General features: G+C 39.2%; 3 protein-coding genes and 2 long non-coding RNA genes across 12 annotated transcripts; 2 read left to right on the top strand and 3 right to left on the bottom strand.

The window, feature by feature from the left end:
- Window positions 1–4,816: 4,816 nt before the first annotated feature.
- Window positions 4,817–10,933, top strand: exoc3l1 (exocyst complex component 3-like 1). Of its 5 annotated transcripts, none has more exons than XM_043227729.1 (13): window positions 4,822–5,113; window positions 6,501–6,661; window positions 6,772–6,987; window positions 7,679–8,091; window positions 8,220–8,509; window positions 8,582–8,699; window positions 8,805–8,930; window positions 9,012–9,112; window positions 9,199–9,315; window positions 9,456–9,726; window positions 9,859–10,014; window positions 10,093–10,226; window positions 10,323–10,933. In XM_043227729.1, exons 2-13 carry the CDS (start codon window positions 6,559–6,561, stop codon window positions 10,507–10,509), a joined length of 2,232 nt encoding a protein of 743 aa, XP_043083664.1. In that variant the 5' UTR covers window positions 4,822–5,113; window positions 6,501–6,558; the 3' UTR covers window positions 10,510–10,933. The 5 variants fall into 5 exon arrangements, with proteins under 5 accessions (XP_043083665.1, XP_043083664.1, XP_043083661.1 ...); XM_043227726.1 differs by having other exon boundaries at window positions 4,823–5,113; window positions 6,768–6,987; XM_043227728.1 differs by having other exon boundaries at window positions 4,823–5,113; window positions 6,486–6,661.
- Window positions 8,357–11,535, bottom strand: LOC122330586. The gene is made up of 3 exons (XR_006248034.1): window positions 11,408–11,535; window positions 10,306–10,549; window positions 8,357–8,492 (listed from the first exon to the last, which is right to left on the bottom strand). It is a non-coding gene; the product is annotated as an uncharacterized LOC122330586 (long non-coding RNA).
- A 6-nt stretch (window positions 11,536–11,541) lies between these two features.
- On the top strand, window positions 11,542–17,352 carry prmt7 (protein arginine methyltransferase 7). Of its 2 annotated transcripts, none has more exons than XM_043227732.1 (17): window positions 11,542–11,770; window positions 12,060–12,096; window positions 12,307–12,456; window positions 12,540–12,648; window positions 12,993–13,105; window positions 13,186–13,415; window positions 13,497–13,677; window positions 13,901–14,025; window positions 14,245–14,380; window positions 14,474–14,557; window positions 15,060–15,107; window positions 15,195–15,284; window positions 15,438–15,599; window positions 15,675–15,749; window positions 15,839–15,996; window positions 16,583–16,679; window positions 16,823–17,352. In XM_043227732.1, exons 1-17 carry the CDS (start codon window positions 11,670–11,672, stop codon window positions 16,979–16,981), a joined length of 2,055 nt encoding a protein of 684 aa, XP_043083667.1. In that variant the 5' UTR covers window positions 11,542–11,669; the 3' UTR covers window positions 16,982–17,352. The 2 variants fall into 2 exon arrangements, with proteins under 2 accessions (XP_043083667.1, XP_043083666.1); XM_043227731.1 differs by having other exon boundaries at window positions 15,836–15,996.
- Window positions 15,158–15,564, bottom strand: LOC122330587. Its single transcript, XR_006248035.1, has 2 exons — window positions 15,429–15,564; window positions 15,158–15,300 (listed from the first exon to the last, which is right to left on the bottom strand). It is a non-coding gene; the product is annotated as an uncharacterized LOC122330587 (long non-coding RNA).
- ciapin1 (cytokine induced apoptosis inhibitor 1) lies at window positions 17,236–19,846 on the bottom strand. 3 transcript variants are annotated; one of them, XM_043227733.1, is made up of 9 exons: window positions 19,741–19,846; window positions 19,305–19,461; window positions 19,066–19,209; window positions 18,910–18,989; window positions 18,560–18,728; window positions 18,170–18,243; window positions 17,970–18,088; window positions 17,805–17,886; window positions 17,236–17,711 (listed from the first exon to the last, which is right to left on the bottom strand). In XM_043227733.1, the coding sequence occupies exons 2-9, from the start codon at window positions 19,453–19,455 to the stop codon at window positions 17,601–17,603; spliced, it is 930 nt and encodes a 309-aa protein (XP_043083668.1). In that variant the 5' UTR covers window positions 19,456–19,461; window positions 19,741–19,846; the 3' UTR covers window positions 17,236–17,600. The 3 variants fall into 3 exon arrangements, with proteins under 3 accessions (XP_043083668.1, XP_043083669.1, XP_043083670.1); XM_043227734.1 differs by having other exon boundaries at window positions 19,305–19,458; window positions 19,741–19,843; XM_043227735.1 differs by having other exon boundaries at window positions 19,674–19,795.
- Window positions 19,847–19,956: the final 110 nt, after the last annotated feature.

The following is a 19,956-nucleotide window of genomic DNA, read 5'->3' as shown; positions in this document are numbered from 1 at the left end:
AACAGAGATTTGCCAAAGAGGCTTTGGAGAGCTGGTGAGGTCCATACCAATTTGGAGATTTCAATGCTCTCTTTCTCGGTCTTGGGAAAATCACTGGACTTGTTTGAAGAGGACAAAAGGGCTAAATATGAAGAGAACAACTCAGGAATGTTATGTAAGGTTCGGCAAACCATTCCTGAGAGTGAGACAAAGTGGATTGTTGAAGCTTGCAACTGTTTCGGGGGAAAACTTGCTGCAGATTTCCGTGCGGTTGTGAAGGCTGCTGGGTTGGCAAAGAAAATATTAAAGAAACAAATCTAGAGCTATTTGAACAGAAAAATGACAAATTACATTGATTTATCATTTACACTGATCAAATGTCATTTTTTTGTCATTAGCTTGAATCATTCAAATGCAATCAGATTTCCCTGCCTGGATCTGCAATGGTCAGGAGCAGCAGGAACTCAAGAAAAAAAATCACACCGCTAACTAGAAAGAAGAAAAAAGAAAAAGAATATATCTATATAAAGTGCAAAATTGTGATTCTTTTAACGGTAAACTAGAAAAAAACTAAATTAACAAGACTATAGACTTAAAAATAGATTGAAATAAGTCTGTTTTTCGGAGAATTAAAACATGTCGGTATCAAGATGTCACTATAATATCCTAGTTAAGTTTATGACGGTTAAATAAAGTAATGTAATGTCGGAGTGCTAAAATTTACAGAAATGTCCGTCAATAAATAGTTTACATTTATTGTCAACATAAAGCCAGCCTTTTTACTTCATGAAGCAACTAGCTGTGTGAGAATGAAGCATTTATTATTCAGATCCGTGTGATCGTAATTACTGTGAAAATGCATTGCAAATTCATGGGAAAACCCACTTAAATAGTCTAAGAATAGATGGCTTAGGAATTATGAATTCAAAAGGCTGTCTCTGCGGGATCCGCGCTGACACCGCCCTCTGCTGGACGCCAAGCGGAACTTCACAGAATTCCACACGAATCGCTTGGACGTTTCCACTTGGTTCGGACACTTTCGGTGGAATGAAAATAATTGGTTTTTAATTGCGCACACTGTTTGTAACGTGCAGATAAGTTCAAAGATTTACAACAAAAACGCCACTGAAAACGGGTCACTGTGGATAAATAACTAAAATGAATAAATCATATTTTGAGGTTAGACGGTGCGGTCCTGATAAAAGTTAACATTCACGTTCACGAAGAAATGTTTTGTTGTAGAACATGCAGTGAAACAAGCGCGTGTATAAAAAACATGCTTTAAAATTAATTTTATATCGAAATATTAAGATTTAAATAGCTGTTCGGTGTGTTTGTAAGCTAACCGCTCTCGCGCGGCCAAAACAAAACGGTTCCCTTGAGGGGAGAAAAAAAAAGCTAAACGCCATGCGATTTCAACTCTATTGCACCGTTTTAAAATTGATTGTGTTCCGCAGCCTAAGGCAAATTAAAGCTATGCATTTAAAGGTTTTCAATGGTATGTCGGTGTCTTGTGTTCCTCTTGTTCCAAATTGTGGCCGAGAACACAAGCCCGGTCATTGTAACAAGGCGCTATTCCGCCCAAGAAAAGACCAAGGACGATGGGAATTTAAGAAACGAGCATTATTTTGGAGGTGCCACCTATTTGCTGCCGATAAAAACAATATTTAGGTTGTGCTTGAGCGTTACCTCTCTGAATAGGCCCTATTCATGCGGGGTTAAGAGTGTAGCGTGGGTCCTGTGAGGAGGTAGCGTGGGTCCCTGTGTTTCGGGGAGGAGCTGTCAGGGCTTCGGAGGAGCGGGAGAATAGGGACCCGCCAGAGGCTCTTGCTTGGGTTCGAACCGCGGTGATTTAACTGCATAATCGGATTGAAAGTGAGCCGCGGAATTTATGTCAGTTCACATTTCATCAAACGGCCAGTGTGAATTGAAGTCGACAGAACAGAGGGTTAATCCAGAACTAAAGCCAAAATAATTAGGGGCCCCCATCTAATCTCCTGCTCATTCTAACACCGTTGAATGACATTAAAATATGGCAACGCTTGCTGTTGGCAGTCAAATGTGTTCCCCAACTTTAAACGGGCCAATCAAAGCCCGGGCTTTATGGCACGGGAAAGCAGAAGTTTGCTCATAGGAACTTATAGTTTTGGGTGTGAACCACAGCACTGATTAATTCAAACAAGCTTATCGTGTCATATAAGACAATCTAGAAAGTAGGAAATTAATTTAAATCAAAAGAGAAAATGCAGATAACACGTTTAGAAATTATAGACATGTTAGTGCTCAAAGCGTAAGTCGTCTGAGAAAATCTGCAGCTACCTAACGTGGGACAGATGTGCTGCTAAAGCGGGATACTGAAAAGTCTATGATAAAAGACTTGATTTGTGAGATATAGTAAAATGCTCTTGGTTACGGATGGTTAAAACATGGAAAATCAAACATCATCAGACAAATAATGTACAATATAACCTAACCTTACACTCAAACCTATCCCCTGACACAAAACTTTCTGCTTATTGCATAATAAAACTAAAACTTTGTCGTCAAACATGTTTGTCCCCCAAACCAAGCCCACACATTTTTGACTGACTAAAGTACTGTCCCACTTTTCCTGACACGTTTGTACATATAAAATTATACTTAAATTTACATTTAAATAAACATTTAATAAGCACATTAGAAAAACTGCAGAACTGTTCTGTTAATCTAAAATTTATTTATACTACTTAATATTACGTTTTGTCAAAAATCAATGTCACTGACCTTTTGGTGGTCTTCACAAAATGTGCTTCCTTTTAGATGATTGCACCGCCCTCAAATATGATTGGAAATTTGAGAGGTCATGTAATTTTGATCACATGACACCACAGCATTGGCTTTGTTTTACTGCCATTTATGTATTCATGGTGGAGCAACAAACACTAGACCATTAGGCAGTGTCCCAATTTAGGGCAATTCACCCTAACCCCAAAGCCCAGTGTCCCGACGTGCCCCTAGCACACATCAAAGATAACATATACATTAATGACATATATCGCCTTTTATTTTGAGGTAGATGCCAGAAAGTGCAAATAAGTGCTTAGAACATGATCATTGAAAATATGGTTACTCCACATCAAGAACCAGATATTAACTTTATTACATGATAGGTCCTTTACTTACAAAATGGAGTAACCCTAAAATCTGCTTTCTTTGTCCTTTTACAAAATAGTTTTGGGCTCATGGCTTAAGTGGGTGTTAAATTTGGTTAGTGCTTGATAAAAACACTAAGTTTTAGCTGTCCAAAATGTTTTACCAATTTCTTTTTAAACTTAGAAAAGCCACATAAAAGCAAGTGCAAAACTATGTGTTTTATGTATATTTAAGAATCAACATTTTCAAACCCTATGCGTGATCTGTAATGGATAGCATAAAACGTTCCTTGGTTTGCCAAATCTTAAGCCATAATGTCATCCCATCCGGAATATTCTAAAATTCTCCCCAAAAACTAATCTCATCTTTAGACAAAATCATAACCATGGCCACCACCCAAACCCTGACCACAGCACAAATTTTAAAAAGCTGGAATGTGAAGCATTTGCTCTGCATTGGACATTGTGAATTGTTTTTAAAAGACAGACATTTTTCACATGCACTTAGGCCACAATTTACAAATACGATTCCTTGTTTTTACGCAACTGAAAACCCCTCAAACTTGCATTCGATTTGATGAAACAATTACATTTTTTTCTAAATTAAACTCGCAAAATGTTATAAAGTGTACATTTGTCGGTCCATGTCTGGGAGAGCTGAGGAGAAGCAGGAAGTCAGCCCAGGTCAGGAATGTCAGACAGGAAGTCCTCCCTGTGTTTGGATGACTACTTCTGAAATAGACTTCCCGTTCCCTTCCATCGGTTGGGCGGTGTATCGTTTAAGGTGGTGATAGGGAAGGGGGACCACAAAACACGCAGCTGCATATCCCTCAACTGATAATATATCAATAAATAAAGGGGGTGGGAAATTAAAGAAAAACAGGCAGAGGTCACCCTTTTGTATTTCCTATACAGATTTGCTCTGTAGTTATAAATGATGCATCTCCACCCTTCTATGAAAAAGCTACATCACCCTACATTTCAATCCAGAGGAAACTATTAGCCTCAGCGGAAAAGCTCTGTTAGTTTGTCACAGTCCTCTGGTTATTATGGTGCTCTGCAAAGACAACAAAGTTTAGTCACCAGCTATTTTTAGCATATACTACTGCTGAGGAAAAACACTAAAAGACAAAAACCTCAAATTTTGCCTTAGAAGGTTACCAAATAAATTAATAAATTGACATTGAATATCAGACAAAGAGTGAAATGCGGGCTATATCATTTATACAATTTACACTGCAAAAAGCTGCTGGGGAATAAACCATTCCAGAGAGCTGAATAATTATAGTCCTTTTATGTATGAACTTACATCAGAATGCAGCTCAACATGTCTTCACCAACAGTGAAGTTTGGCAGAAACCAGAGACAGATATAAACACAGTCATGGGGTAAGTCACAGGCCACGACACTTATACAAATAAACACATTTATTAAGGGGCCTCTGAACTTAGATTCCTCTCGTGTTTGCTCTACAACCAGCAGCTGCGAGCGATCACAGGACATTGGCAAGAACTTTTTAGAACAATACGTGTGTGTGTGAACAGTAATGGGCCCATGACTCTGCCAAAGCCACGCACAACCTTTGTTAGATTATCCCAAGCACTTCCTTTAAAACATGTTGGACTATAACTACCTCAGACACAGAGAGGCACTGTTGCACATGAAGGCCACCCCCACACTCACCATCTGGATTATCTAGAGGGCGGAGTGCCCGCTTTCCCTCCGTCCCTCTTGCGCTCTTTCCCTTCCTCCCTTCCCTTCCTGCCGGCCTCTGAGCAGAGGATGTGTCTGGGAGTGTGAGAGAGGAAGGCTGGCGGTGAAGTGGGTATGTACCCTCTCTCTTCGTCACCCTCGTTACTCTCCCTGTCTCTGCTGATTGCTCTATCTGGAGACACTGAGCAGGCCCTCTGGGCAGGGCAGTCTCTTAGTGGCGGAACGGTGGACGGTGGAACAACAAGCCTAAATGTCAGACGGAGATAAGAATGGCCAAGACAATCACGAAGGTACACATTTTTCTGTTTTCAATGAGGAAAGGCATCTGGAAAGCGTTTGTTATGTCATAATATTGCACTGGTAGAGAAATCTATGTATATTTACATAAATTTATGAAAGTAATGTAATGAAATTCAATATCAGCAGCATATAGGTTTCTGCCAGGGAAACGCTACATATTTGACCCCCTACCATTACCTGTATATATATGGGTGGAAGGATTTTAAATTTGGTCAAACGCATGCATTGCAGCATGACAGGAAATTAGAAACAAGGCCTTGTCATAATGCACTACGTATGTAACATGTCAGTAAGTGAAAAAACAAAACAACAACAACAAAAAACCCCTTTAATTTATAAAACTTTTAGGACATAACTTGTGCAGTCTTTTACTGATGGTATATGATTCTTCTGTAAGCCATAAATCGTTGTGGTTTTGGCCAAATTCCCAGTGAAGTACTATACTACCACAATCCTGAAGAAAAACCCATCAATTAAAGAAGTCACTGTTACCGTGGCAACATTAATGACAGCACAGCAATGTAGCTTAATGACATACCTGATTTTCAACACTGTTCATCAATTTTGCAGTCCTTAATTTTCATGAGGAACTGTTTTCCAGTAACCCAAAGTTCTATTTTCATATTTTGTTGATACTGCATCACCATGGATGAATAGATGACATAATTTGCAGCACTTTATGGGTTGTTCTTTATTAAAAAAAAAACATTAAGTACAAATTTCTTTCCATTTATCTCTTTTTTTTCATTTTCAAATACATTTATATAAAACTGTAATGTTTTGAATAAAAGATATTCAGGCAAGCACTTACATTTGGTCTCTGAAATATGAACCTCTAAGGCTGTTTTGCATGATGCTCTCATTTGACAAGGAGGGGGTAAAACATGCTGTTTCTGCCCTGAAGCTATTTCTGAGTAATTGTATTCTTACATACTTTCCCGTGGGTGTTTCAGCTCTTGAGCACCCATGGGATTGGGGAATATGAAATGGAAATTTTGAAACTTCAGACTTCGAAACGGTCAAGACATCACTGAGTCATTCTTTGGAGAACAGATCAATCTGCAGAGATTTACTGATGTCAAACTCTTTTAGATTTAGCCTTTTGCTGGTTTAAATGATCTCTGTCTCAGAAACACCAGGAAAAATTATGACTTTCACCGTTAAACCCATTCATTGTGCAAGTCAGACAAAACTCTCTCACTCCCAAAAAAGAATGCATTCTTTTACACAATCAGCAATACTTTGTTTAACATTGCAGCTGAACAGCTGCAAAATTCATTGGAATTTTCTGAACTGTGGGCTTAACTCATTTGGGTCAGCAGCATATGGGCTACATATTGTTTTCTGCATTATGACTGACAGATGCCCTTGTCCCAGTTGAGGTGTGGCCAGAGCTGGAGAGAGCCGAGTGTTTGGCTCGGGGTGCTGCGCTGAAATGGGCCTCAGGTGTCTTTTGTCGTCCAGAGCATCTGGAGAGACTAGGACAATACAGAAAAAGGGAGAGTCAACGAACTGCATTGATTCATTCACGGTTAAAGGTAAGTAGTGGACATTATTTGATTATTTAATTTGAATGCCTCTAAAAAGGATTTGCCCAACAATGTCTTCAAGAAAAGTCATCTGCTCACTTACATTTTTCTTAAGTCAGTTGTACAGTCCTACCTGGAAGGTGTCGACTGGGGTCTTGGTCAATTGCGAGAGGCACGAGCTGAGCTGAGAGAAGTGTCTCATGACTTGCATAAGGCTAACTTTGAGTCCAGGAAAAATTCTGAAAAAGTAACTACACTGGAGACACTTCGGGAGATTTCTGTCACTCACCGACAGCTCCTCGCTGCAGTCAGTAACCTACCACGTCTCTATAAAGGTTAGTGATTCCTTGGGTATTCAATCCTTGTCTTGGAACCTAACATCCTGCAGAGTTTTAGCACCAACTTGTCTCAACATACATGCCAGAACAATTCTAATATTCATGAAAACCTTGATTACCTTGGATCAGTTGTGTTTTTAAATTGATAATGAAGCTTCAGGAACAGGAGCCAAACATTCTCAAGTACTTGAAAACAAACACTTTTAGCTAAGAAAGTTCAATTTTATGAATCGCTGCATTCCAAAATGTGGTCATTAATAATGTAACACGTATGCACAAATATGCACCACAATGTAAAACAGGGGTCACAAAACAGTAAAACTGTCCTATAGCGCTGGTGTCCTGCAGGGTTTAGGCCCAACATTAATCAAACTCACCTGAAATAGCTAATCAAGGTCTTACTAGGTATACTTGAAACTTAAATCTGCAGGACACCAGCCCTCGATGGATCACGTTTGATGACCCCTGGTGTAAAATGTCTACACTAGTCCAATTACATTTTTTTTTACTTGCAAAGGCAGAGCAAGAACCTTGCTGAGAAACACTATTAAGGTTGAGTTTTATAGTTAGCTAGCTAAATTTTAACACAGATCTATCACACACTTAGGTACTCAGGTTTACCAAAGTAATGCAAGATTAAGTATGTGCTTTGGGGCTATCATTTGCTATGTCATCTCTTTTATGTCAGTGCGGAGTATGGTGCTAGAGACAGAGAGACTGGTGGAGTCTCGGAGACTATTGGAAGCGCATGCTCGACTAATGGAATTAGAACGCTGGCAGGATGAGATGCTTCTGCAGCTCCAAGGACCTAGGAGATCGTCCGGGACGGGGTTTACCTCAGAGGATGAGGAGTTAGTGCGGAATTATTTCTCCGATGTTGGAGGCTTGGTGGATGCCCTTGCCAAGGAGCTCTGGGCAGTGGTTGGGAGTGGATTGTCACTTGCCTGTCAGAACCCAACACTTTTTGTGTCAGCTGTACGAATAGTGGAGCGCGAAGAAGCACTAGATCAGTTCTTTCTGGAGGAGCGGAGGTCAACATCTGTACAGAACACACCCATGCCCCCAGGAAGACCACGTTGTTGGAGGGACCGCTTCTTCAAGGTCTGTTGATAAGCAAATTTCCTATTGGTAGAGGAACCAGAAAAACTGTTAGTAAGATGACACAACTAAAAGTGCAAAAAACCTTTTTTAAATTCACTTATTATGTACCTGTTCTATTACTTGCTCAGGTGATGGAGGAGGCAGTGTCAGCACGTTTCCGTAGTGTGTCGTACTTGCACACTCGTGGACCAGGGCTTGCAAGCCACTTGTCTGCTCTACAGCACTGCATTATGGGAGACCTTTCAACAGTGCGGCATTTTCTTGAACAATGTGTTCCGTCTCACTATCGCCTAACAAGAGCTTATCTGCGCTTCTGCCACCAGTTCTTGCAGAACCATCTTGGACTGGTTAGTGGATGGGAGCTAGAGGGTGGAGAAATCTTCGCTGTTCTTAACTGGGTTCTGCACATATACAACAGGTAGGTAAAAATGATCAGAATTTGGTCTATTGGTATTCAGAAAGTCCTACAAATGAGAACTTGTTCTTTAAGCTCAGAGATGATGGGTGAGCCAGCCCTTGTAGCTGAGCTAGACATTGAGGACATGGGACCTCTCGTATCTCAAGAAGGTCTCGAGCAGCTACAGAACAAATATGTCCAAAAAGTTCGGGTAAGACCCAGGGAGGGGTTTTAGTCTCTAAATTTTTAAACGTTTACATTGTCTTGTCTGGATTAACATGTCACAAGTTCTTGAGAAACTTTACTCTGATTGCAGAAGAGTGTGTCAGAGTGGATGCACAAGGCTCTAGAGGTGGAGCTGACAGACTGGCAAAGGGATCAGGAACCAGATATTGACCATGAAGGCTGTTATCACACCAGCCTTCCAACCATCATTGCTCAGGTAATAAAACAATGGCTTAATCTCCATAAGAAACACTTTGACACCGATACATATGAACTGCTCTTGTGTCTGGATTGTTAGATGCTAGAAGAAAATGCACGGGTGGCTTTGATGATAAGTGAAGCTCTGAGAGACCAGACAATCCAAATGGGACTTTATGAGATGGAGAACCTCCTCAGCCGGTGTGTATTTTTTAGCAATACCAAGATCAAAACTCTTACTGATAATATCCAACATTCTGTACTTTCCTCTCACTACATCTAAACAGATTTCGGGATGCAATCATAGAATTTGGAAAGGAGCATCGCAGGGATTCAACCATAAACAATAACAAGTTCTACCTCCATTATCTCCTGGCCTGCATCAACAATTGCATCATCCTCAAGTGAGATGGTGTACACGTATCTTTTTACAGTATGTCTGTATTTATGTGATGTTTGTTTGAAAATGTGTGTGTTTTAAATTAATTTGTGTGCATTGGAGGTACTTGTAAGCATTAAATATCTGATTTAAATGCCTATTTAGAACTTCCACAGAAAGCCTGCAGCAGCAGTTGTGCTCCTTCCCTTCAAATCGATATTCTCGCATTTCACTTGGACCTCTGGCTGCCCTGGACCGTGCTGTGAGAAAGGCATGTCGCTTAGTTATGGATCATCTGTTGTTTGAGTTGCAACCTCATCTACAGGAGCTCCTGTCTCGTACCTGGCTGGACCAGGGAGAAGTAACTCCAAATATGTGTGGGGTTTTAGAATGTCACTGTGAACTTTACAACAGGGTGCGGCAACCTTGTTGCAAGGTAAGTGTTTACAACAGGCATTAAAAAATTTTAATTATGTAGACCAAACAATAAAATGAGTGGAAGTATTTACAAACAGTGAAAAATAACACTCAAATAGTCTTTGCATCATGTGATCTCTATTATGTACAGAGGCTAAAGGAGGAATGTCAATGGCTAACTGTTGTTGAGTATGTCCGTACACTAATGCAGAAAAGAGTGGTCTGCAGAAACAGTGATGAGAGAAAGCAATTGGCCCAGCGAATGACTCAAGATGCTCAGCAGCTGAGGGACCACCTTCAAAGCGTGGTGAAAACACATTTACATTCATTAAATAAAATGATTCTGATTATTTAGCTCATTTAATGCCATTTTTACCTTTAAAAGGAGATTGATGGGACCATAGGTGAGGTGAATCCCACAGCTTTGATAATTGCACTGGCTGACATAATCAATTTGAAAGACCCAAGCATGCTTATACTGGAGATTTCTGGATTGCTAACCAAGTACCCTGATATAAGGTGAGATTTCAAACCAAGTACACTAATTTCTTCAAAATTCATTTCTATCACAGAGATTAATCCATGCCAAGAGACTTACAAAGTATGTTTTTTCAGTGAGGAGCATGTTTCTGTCCTGTTGGATGTAAGAGGAGATGTACCCAAAGACGTGCGGAAGTCAGTGCTAGATTTTCTGGAGCAGAGCGCCCCACCTTTACCACAAGGATACCGTCCTATATTCACAGAAATCCTTGTGCCCTCTCCCAGTATCCAGTTTTGTCTTCCTACTGCAAAATGCACTTGAGAAGCTTTCAGAGAAATAACCCTACTGAAGTGTATCCGGCCTGATGAACAGAAAATTCATTATTAATTCATCAGTATTCAATAAGACTAGCCTACTTGTTACCTGATCTGTCTTCTCTGAAATTATACTGTGCCCAAATATTATTTACAATTATCACCACATGCTTTCTTACAAATAAAAGTGCAGAAAAAAAGCACATTCAAGAAATCTATCCAACATGTACAGTAGAAACAAGAGAAAACAGTGAACATTCTGGCTCATTGTATTTTTAAATATTTGGGGGTGATCATTTTTCCAATGTAAATGTATTAAAAACATGTTAACATTCTCAAAGACATTCAGTTGCTTTAAAACTTGTATATTGTGGTTCACTATGTATATTGTGGTTGACTATTGGTCAATAAAGTCATGCAGTTTATGAAAATATGTATACAACTTCATCATCAAAAAACAATTAATTCAAGGAAATAACATTAACAAATAATGTTGTAAATACATGTGAATACAATGGTACATTTACCACTGTATGTCCACTGTACCGTGACACATTATTTGACACATTATTCCAGCTAGTAGATTTAGTAAGGCTAATATTTGACTGGAACATCTGTACATTAAATAAAACAGACCAAAAAAATCAATTACGAAAAAATAACGAGTCCAGTATTCAGCCTATTCTAAATAAATTGGTGATATAAAAATAACATGAAATGTATTGATCAAACAGTTGCTTCACTAAAGAACTACGATTGTTTTTTTCTTACAATATTTTCACAGATTTACTAGGTGGGAACCACACATTAAAATGAGAGAGCTATATAACGTACAACAACACAAAATATTGCTACGTTCAAAAGTGGCTCAGTATTTCAAAGACAAGGACAAGCTAAGCGCTTACCTTAATTAACATCGTAACTTTGACTTTGTAATCGCTTTCTGTGTTATTAACACAGCGCAAAACACATATGCGGGGAAAAACCAAAGTATTGTGTACATGATTTTGGCAAAGCTGCCTTCAGTGGTCACGTGATCTTAGGGGCGTGACTTAAAAAAACATGGCCGCGCCCTGAGAGATCATGTTGGATTAATCTACTTGTGAACGATCTAGGCGTTATAGTACAAAATAAATTAATAAATAAGTTTGTTCACGTATAACTGAAATGACAATGAAGACATTTTGCGGTCGTGCAAATCCAACAACCGGAGCGCTGGATTGGGTTGAGGAAAGCGAGGAGTATGATTACCATCAGGAGATTGCGAGGTGTGTAAACCATCTCGTGTAACATCACCGATCCTTGTCTGGTTCTGTAGAAGTGATCAATTATATTGTTTTTTTTTTATTTTTTTAATCTATCAAAATAACGGGATGAAAACACTGGACGGTGACTTGTTGCTGTTCTTGTTCGTACACGTGGAAAGTGTGTTTTGGTGGCAGTGCTGGATTATCAATTACACTTAATCGAATTGCAGTCTTGTGATATCCTGTCATGGGACATGTGGGTAAATTATACGGGCCTGTCCTGATAATTGTTCCCGTTTCTCTTTCCCAGGTCCTGCTATGCAGATATGCTTCACGACAAAGACAGAGTGAGTTATGATGTCTTGCAATATCGCAAAAAACAATAAAAATGAAAAGAGCAAATCAGAACAACATAACAGTGGATAAATGACAGAATGTTCACTTTTTTTGGAAGCCATTATCCCTTTATGATCAGCTTAATTGCTAATATTTCCCAATGCATATAGACATAGAAAAGCAGAAATGTTGCTAATCTTTTTCTTCTTTGTGTAATTAAGAATGAGAAATACTACGAAGGCATCCGAGCTGCGGTGAGCAGAGTAAAGGCACGCGGTGAACGGGTGGTGGTCCTGGACATCGGCACGGGGACGGGTTTGCTCTCCATGATGGCTGTGACGGCTGGAGCCGATTGCTGCTATGCTATTGAGGTGCTCGCTAATGTCGCTCACGTATTGAATGTTGAGATGTAACATTCAGTTCGAATGAAGACCAATATATGAATCCCATACAGGTGTTCAAACCCATGGCGCAGGCTGCCGCTTGCATCGTGGAGAGGAATGGCTTCTCGGATAAAATCAGGGTCATCAACAAACACTCCACAGAGGTTACGGTTGGACCAGGTTAGACCACCACCAATAAGACTTTTAAACAGGCTAGATTAGGTAGGTTCAGTGCGTAGAGTTTTATAAAGTAGTAGTAATTATACAACTGATAATTACAGTCCTGAATGTTAATTGATCATTACAGCATTCAGGCCATATTATAATATATGATAAGACACTTCAGAACTTTCTTTTGTGTATATCACTCAATATTACAAATTATATATTTTTTTTAAATCTATGAATATTATAAAATAATATAAAGATTTAAATTATGTGAAGTTATAAAACATAGATATATAGATTCTTCTGCGTCACTTTGCATTGCATTCTTGCAAATGTAAATGTATTTGTATCTGCAGATGGAGACATGCAAGAACAAGCTAACATTCTTGTGACAGAGCTGTTTGATACAGAGCTGATCGGCGAAGGAGCATTGCCCAGCTACGAACACGCACACCTGCACCTTGTGCAGGTAAATAGAGTTGCAAATTGCAGTTTAACATTTCGCTGCACCTTTGAAGTGTTTCAATGGAGCTGCTCTCGCTGACGCAGGCAGGTTGCGAAGCCGTGCCACATCGTGCAACGATCTATGCCCAGCTGGTGGAGTCAGACATGCTTTGGAAATGGTCTCAGCTCCAACCCATAGAGGTGGATGGGAACAAACTGCTTCCCCCTCCTGCTGTGGTGAAGTGCGCAGGAACGCCCTCTGTCTGTGACATCCAGCTTAGCCAGGTGCCGCCAGAGTCTTTCACCCCCCTCGGGCCCGTCTGCACCATGTTCAGGTACGAGTCTGGGTTGTGATTTAGTTTAAACGTATTTGTCTTTTTTTTTGTCTGTGTGACTCACATACTCTTCCACTCTAGTGTGGATTTCAGCAAGCCGGTAAGCAGCGCTGCTCAGTCCTACATGGCACAGTTCAAGGCCCAGACCAGCGGGAGGGCGCAGGTGGTCTTATCCTGGTGGGATATCGACATGGACCCTGATGGCAACATTGTGTGCACTATGGCCCCCAGCTGGAACTACTCAGATCCTCATTCTTACCCTGTAAGTACTATATTATGAAAGACACCATCAGAATACTCCATCTGCCATCAGTGGTACAACCGTAGTCTTATGAAGCTACAAGAATACTTTTTAATAACAAAACTAAAAATAACAGCTCTATTGAACTTTGCTAGAGGTCCCTTTCATAGGAACACTGTGTGACAATTAACTTTCTTTGACTTGGTATGAGTATATTTGACTTTTTTCATCGCGTGATGTGCAGTGGAGGGATCACTGGATGCAGAGTGTCTACTTCCTTCCTGCGGAGGAGAACGTGTCAGAAGGAGAAGAGCTGAATTTAATCGTTTCCCATGACGACTACAGTCTCTGGTACAGTCTTAAGCAGAGGTGAGCTGATTTTGAGCGGTGTTTGTTTAGACATAAGTTCTTAGTTTTAACTTAGACTGAACATAAATAATCTCTGAGGACCCTGGTGAAAAAAAAAAACAGCATATGCTATTTTTATGCAGTTTTTTTTCCCAGCACACGACCAGCATAAACCAGCATCAAAACATACCTAACCAGCATATGCTGTTTTTTTTAGCACTGTACTGTTCTGTTTTATAGTGAACAAAATGATGTCAAATTGGCAAAGTTTCGACCTTGCTGCACCTGTCAGGCCCACCTGGTCTGGACGAGGCCTCGCTTCGGGGAACTGAATGACGAACAGAGGACAGAGAGTTACGTGAATGCATTACGCAGTGTAAGCTAACTCTAATGACTAACGTAAGCTTAAAGTGCTCAACTCTGTTCACGGGCAATGGCTCAAAATTGAGTGTTTCGTGTATTCTTGCAGATTCTGAAACCAGACAGTGTGTGTTTGTCTGTCAGCGATGGTAGCCTGCTACCCATTTTTGCTCATCTGCTTGGATCTAAAAAGGTGAGGGGTTTTTTGTTTTGTTTTGCGTGAGTCCTTCTGAGCATCCTAAGCTTAATGGGGACTTTTAAGTAAAAGATGACTTAATTTTTTGACTTTAAGACTTAAGTAACTGAATTATTTTAAGTAAATTATTAGCAACTCTGTGCCACACAACTTGCAGTTGACTTAGTTTGATGTTAGCATGTTGCTATGCTAACAGTGCAGTGCTTGGGGGTTTTGAACAAAAATAAACAATTTTTAGCAAATAAGTAGTACATTATAGTAGTACAAGTAAATTATAAGTACCTTGCACACTAAAATACTTGAATTTGTTTTCAGTAGAGTTTTATGTACGCATACTGTTGAACAAATAGTGCAATATTAGGTAAATAATCTGTTTTAATCTGTCAATAATAAGTATTAAGTGAATAATTTGTATTTGTCTCACCTTATCTGTTGTACTTGTATCTGTTAAAACACTGCCCGGAACATACCGTATATCTTTCTGCCTCTGTGTTTTCAGGTGTTCAGTTTGGAAAACTCTGGCATGGCGAAACAAGTGATCGAACAGGTGGGATTTCTGAATCTACTAAATAATTACTTACATAAGTTAAGACAGGATTGGTTGGTAATGAAAGGTTTTATTTCCTGCTCACAGTTGCTGCATGCCAACTCACTGAAGCATGGAGTGCATCTGCTGGGAATACGACCCGAGCAGCTCTCATTGGCCGATTTAGAAGGAAATCAGGTACACACCAAAGACTCTGGAATCATGAATTTGTGTCACAGTGTTTGTTTTTTAAAATAACACACAGTTCAGCAAGGATGCACTGTTGATTTAAATTGACATTAAGAACATTTCTAATGTTACAAAAGATATATACTGACTTACATGTTTCAGATTTCAGTATTGATGGGAGAGCCGTATTTTAGCACCAGTCTTCTTCCATGGCACTCTCTGTTTTTCTGGTACTGCCGCACCGCTGTTGCACAACTGCTCCATCCCAATGCCACCATCTTGCCCCGTGCTGCCACAATGTACATAGTTGCTGTCGAGTTTCAGGTAAACATTTATTTTATTAATTCTTTTGGATATAGATTCTGTGGTATACATTTACTGACTTCTGTAGTCAATTAGGATCTGTGGAGAATCCGAAGTCCTTGTGGTGTTTGTGAGGGCTTCGACGTCAGTCCAATGGATGAGATGATTCAGGTAATGACTGGTTGCAGGTGTTACGAGTTTGGGTGAAATCTGTATGCAGTTGATTAATATGCTTTTGTGATGAACTCCACCCACAGCAGTCTTTGGATTACCGTGAATCCTGGGAGGCCGAGCCGCATCCGCTGTGGGAATATCCGTGTCGAGCTCTTACCAAACCTCAGCCGGTTATGACATTTGATTTTACGCAATGTGTCCCTGAACAGCCAGTTAGCGGTGATGGAACTGTGCCATTTACAGGGTATATGAATATTACAGTTATTACATTGTGTAAAACATAATAGTATTATTATTAACTCAGAAAGTAATTATAATTATGTATAATAGAATTATTATATTAATGCAAATGTGTGTCATTTATAATATAGATGTCAGAATTTAAAAATTGTTTAAAAATTGTAAAATATAGATTAATAATTTTACATTATTCAAAAGTATTAAAGTGTTCTTTTATGCACTCAGTAGTTAGACAAAATATATATTTTAGATTCACCTGTATATCATAAATACTGATTTGAGTATGTAATATTTTAAGATGTCTCTTAGGCTCACCAGTGCTGCTGGAAAAATACAGTAAAAAAATATGATTATATAAAATAACTTTTCTATTTTAAAGTTGTTTTGTCATGTCAAAACTGACTTCAGAAATCATTCTTATAGGCTAATTTTGCTCAAAAATTACAAATTGTTATAAAAAGCATTTGGTAACGTCACTTTACTTTTGCTCAAAGTTAATGTCCAAAATAATGTATTACAACTAATAGATATTATATAGCTGATGCTAGGTTGCTCTTGCATGATACTCACAGGCTCTGATAATGTTTCAGGAGAGGGCGCTGTCACGGTGTCGCTCTCTGGATGGAGTATCAGCTGACCGAGGACATCACTGTAAGCATGGGCCTAACTAAACCAGTCAGCCAAGAGGTATCTGCTAAAATTATCTTGTTTGTTGTACAAACAATATCTGCATTCAGATGAAATGTCAGTCTCCATAAATCTTCCTCAATGAAGGTTGAATTGAAAGTCCTCTTGACCTCTTCACCTTAATTGCTTTTCTCATTCCACAGGGAGTTTGTGAATGGAGCCCACACCGGAAACAAGGAGTGTTCTTTTTCAGATCCACGAAGGAAACTTCTGGTGGTGGAAGGGAAGATCTTTCCTACAATTTAACCTTTGAACCTCATACTGGTGACATTAAAATGTACTTCTCCATCACCGAACCTTGACCGCTGACCAAGACTCATATAAACTAGGCCATCAGTTGTTTACATTTATTCCAAGACAACGCTTATCCAAAGAGTTTAAGTTGCTGACCTTGTGTGAGTTTTTTATCCTTATTATATTTCACAGTTAAACAGCTTAAGAAACTACGAATGAATGCAGAGATTCATTTCCAAGTCTATGGTGCTACGCAAGTCTCATGCTGTTTTAAGTAGTGATATGAAGTGTTGTCTTGCAGTGTAAAAATGAGTCAAAAGTGTGTTATTTAACAAATTTTATTAAGCATTTGATTTCAGCTTAAAATAAATCGAGTTATTCTATTCAAAATACCTGACCAGCTGCTTTGAATTTTCAAATAAAAACAAATTACACTCAGTGTGGATGTATGTTTCTTGTACATGAAGATGAGATAATGTAATGCAGAGATCTATTCCTATTTTGACTCTTTTCTGATTCAGACATTTACAACCAAACAGCGCATGACATATTCATATATGGGTAATTTAGTGCATTTAACGGTCAGATGTGAACTGCTTCCCTGTTGATTACACAGATGTATACGGAATCTGGGCCTCAACGTTGCAGAATGATAACGGAATGTAAAGATGTTTCAGAAGTGAGTGTCTATGCATCTGCTATATCAGTGTTGGCAAGCAGAACCTTTTCTCCTGGTTTGAAGGCAGGCATGCCTAAATATGGACAGCTGGCACAACGGAAGGCATCGCCCAGATAACACTATACAGGAAAATTAGGTCAGGTGATAAGTTATACAAAACTTCAAAGTAATAAGTTGTAGAAAGAAAGTAATAGAATTATAAAAATACGTACGCTTCCACAGGCTGATTTGGGTTGGCTTGCTTTCTGAGTTGCTTTACTCTCTTTTTCCAATTCTTCAGCAAGACCACAAGTGCTACAGACAAAGAGCATTGGAGTTAGTTAGATGGATACATTCTTTAGGACTTGCATCCTTTTTTTTTTTTTTGTGGTAATCACCAATTTTTGCAGGCCTTCTTTTTCTTTTTGGAGTCATCTCCACAGGACGCTTTGAGAGAGGATGGGTCAGGCTTTTTTAGATCATCAGCATCCAAAAGTGCATCTGAATCTACTAAATCCTACACAGGAATAACACAAAGTGGTTGGTGATAAACAAAAAGGTACAAGATTGACAGACTCCTGAACTGATCTTTACATACCACATCATCATCATCCATATCATTGACAGACAGAGTCCACTTTTGTGCGGTGCTTGGATCAAGAGCTGGTTTCTCTGCAGAAAACAATTGTTGTGAATTTATTAAATTGCTTTTTTAATTGATGCATCAGCATGCATGAAAGCTGGTTATGCCATTGTTATGATCTCAAAATTAGAGTGCATATCTTGCAATTATAGGTTCGTAATTTTGAGTTTACCGCTCACATTTATGGCTTTTTCTCAGAAGTGAGTTTACCTATTTTTAGAAATTTGTGTTCATCTCAAAATTGGAAGTTATTCATTTACTATATATTTGTGTTGTAACTCAATTAGAACTGGGAGATGAAAACTTGTATTTCATTCAACGAGTCAATGCTTAAAAACCAAAGACCTGTTGTAGTGGTTTTCTTGCCAAAGGAAAGTTTCAGTTGTGTTGAGGATCCGACCTCAAAGTTAGGTTTAGATGCCGACATGCGCATCCTTAAAATCCCGTTTCCCTGGAACCCTGTGCGTGTTTTCAGATCTGTGGCTGCTTCTGGGCTCAACGGCTCTGTCCTCACCTGGGACAAATATTTGCTTCATCAGTAAAGTCTTCATGTGAGGCATTTTTCAGTCTTTTTAAAATTAGCAATATTATTACAATTGTTAAAATACTAAAATTACAATATTAAAAATACTAATATGCAAATAAATCTGTATATTATTTATCTATACCACCCATATCAAACACTGAATACTGACCTCAGTGACAGATACTAAACCAGACAGTTTAAGAGCTGACATTAGTTTCCCAGCAGTTCTCACACCATTGTCCTCAGATCCTACGAAAAACAGATTAAACATTAGAAACCAGAGACGAACCATTAGCACTGATTCATGCCGTTCTGATTCAGATACCTGTTACCGGCTCTTCTAGCACAAGTTGGCCACCAGGTTTCATTACTCTGGCCATCTCGGCCAACATTTCTGAACTGTGGATTGGTGAGCTGTCGGTCAGCAGGCCTGACAGAACCCAGTCATAACTGGAAGCTGCGTGAGAAGCTAAAACAGACATATTTGACGGGAGAATGATTCCTGACATGCTTTAATTTAGATCGAGACTTGACAGTAATAAACGCATATGCCTTTGTACTTACAAAGTTGTAGTCTTTCCATGTTCTCCAAAGACACCAGACTCTGGTTACCAACCATAGTGCCAATGCTTTCAGCAAACTCTTTCAGTCCAGAGGGAGATGAGGTCCATATCAGCAGCACTCTGTCCCCGTCCTTCAGTCCAAGGTCCGCCATCACCTACTAATACACGCGTACATTCACATTAAAGGCTCAAATGCGTGTTTTGAACATTATATACACTAAACATTACAAGTGACTATCTACAGTCAGATCTGCTGCCTCATAATGACGGGGCAGTTTCAACACAAGGTAAACACACACGGTTGCGTTTCACAGATAGGTATCAATTACAATGTAACAAAAAGGCTCTTAACATTCATAAAAGCAAATACCATAAAAACACTCCAATAAATAGAATGTCCACAGAAAGTAGTTTTTCTGAAAAAACAGATGTCCGACCTGTTAAAGAACGTTTATCCAACACCGGTCACAATAGATGTCGCAGTTATAATGTCGCAGGTTACTGCGCCTAGGCGTCGCGCTGAAATGACGACATTTGCTATTTCTAGAAAAAAAGCATAGAGCGGCCATCAACATACTAGTGCATAATATTTCTCTGATTGATTTATATAATAGACATAAAAACCGATGTTCGTATATAAATTAATGTATGTA

Source organism: Puntigrus tetrazona, chromosome 25 (genome assembly GCF_018831695.1).
Source record: "Puntigrus tetrazona isolate hp1 chromosome 25, ASM1883169v1, whole genome shotgun sequence".
NCBI classification, from domain to species: domain Eukaryota; kingdom Metazoa; phylum Chordata; class Actinopteri; order Cypriniformes; family Cyprinidae; genus Puntigrus; species Puntigrus tetrazona.
The sequence above is the reverse complement of the archived record's forward strand: the minus strand, read 5'-3'. Positions and strand labels throughout refer to the sequence as shown.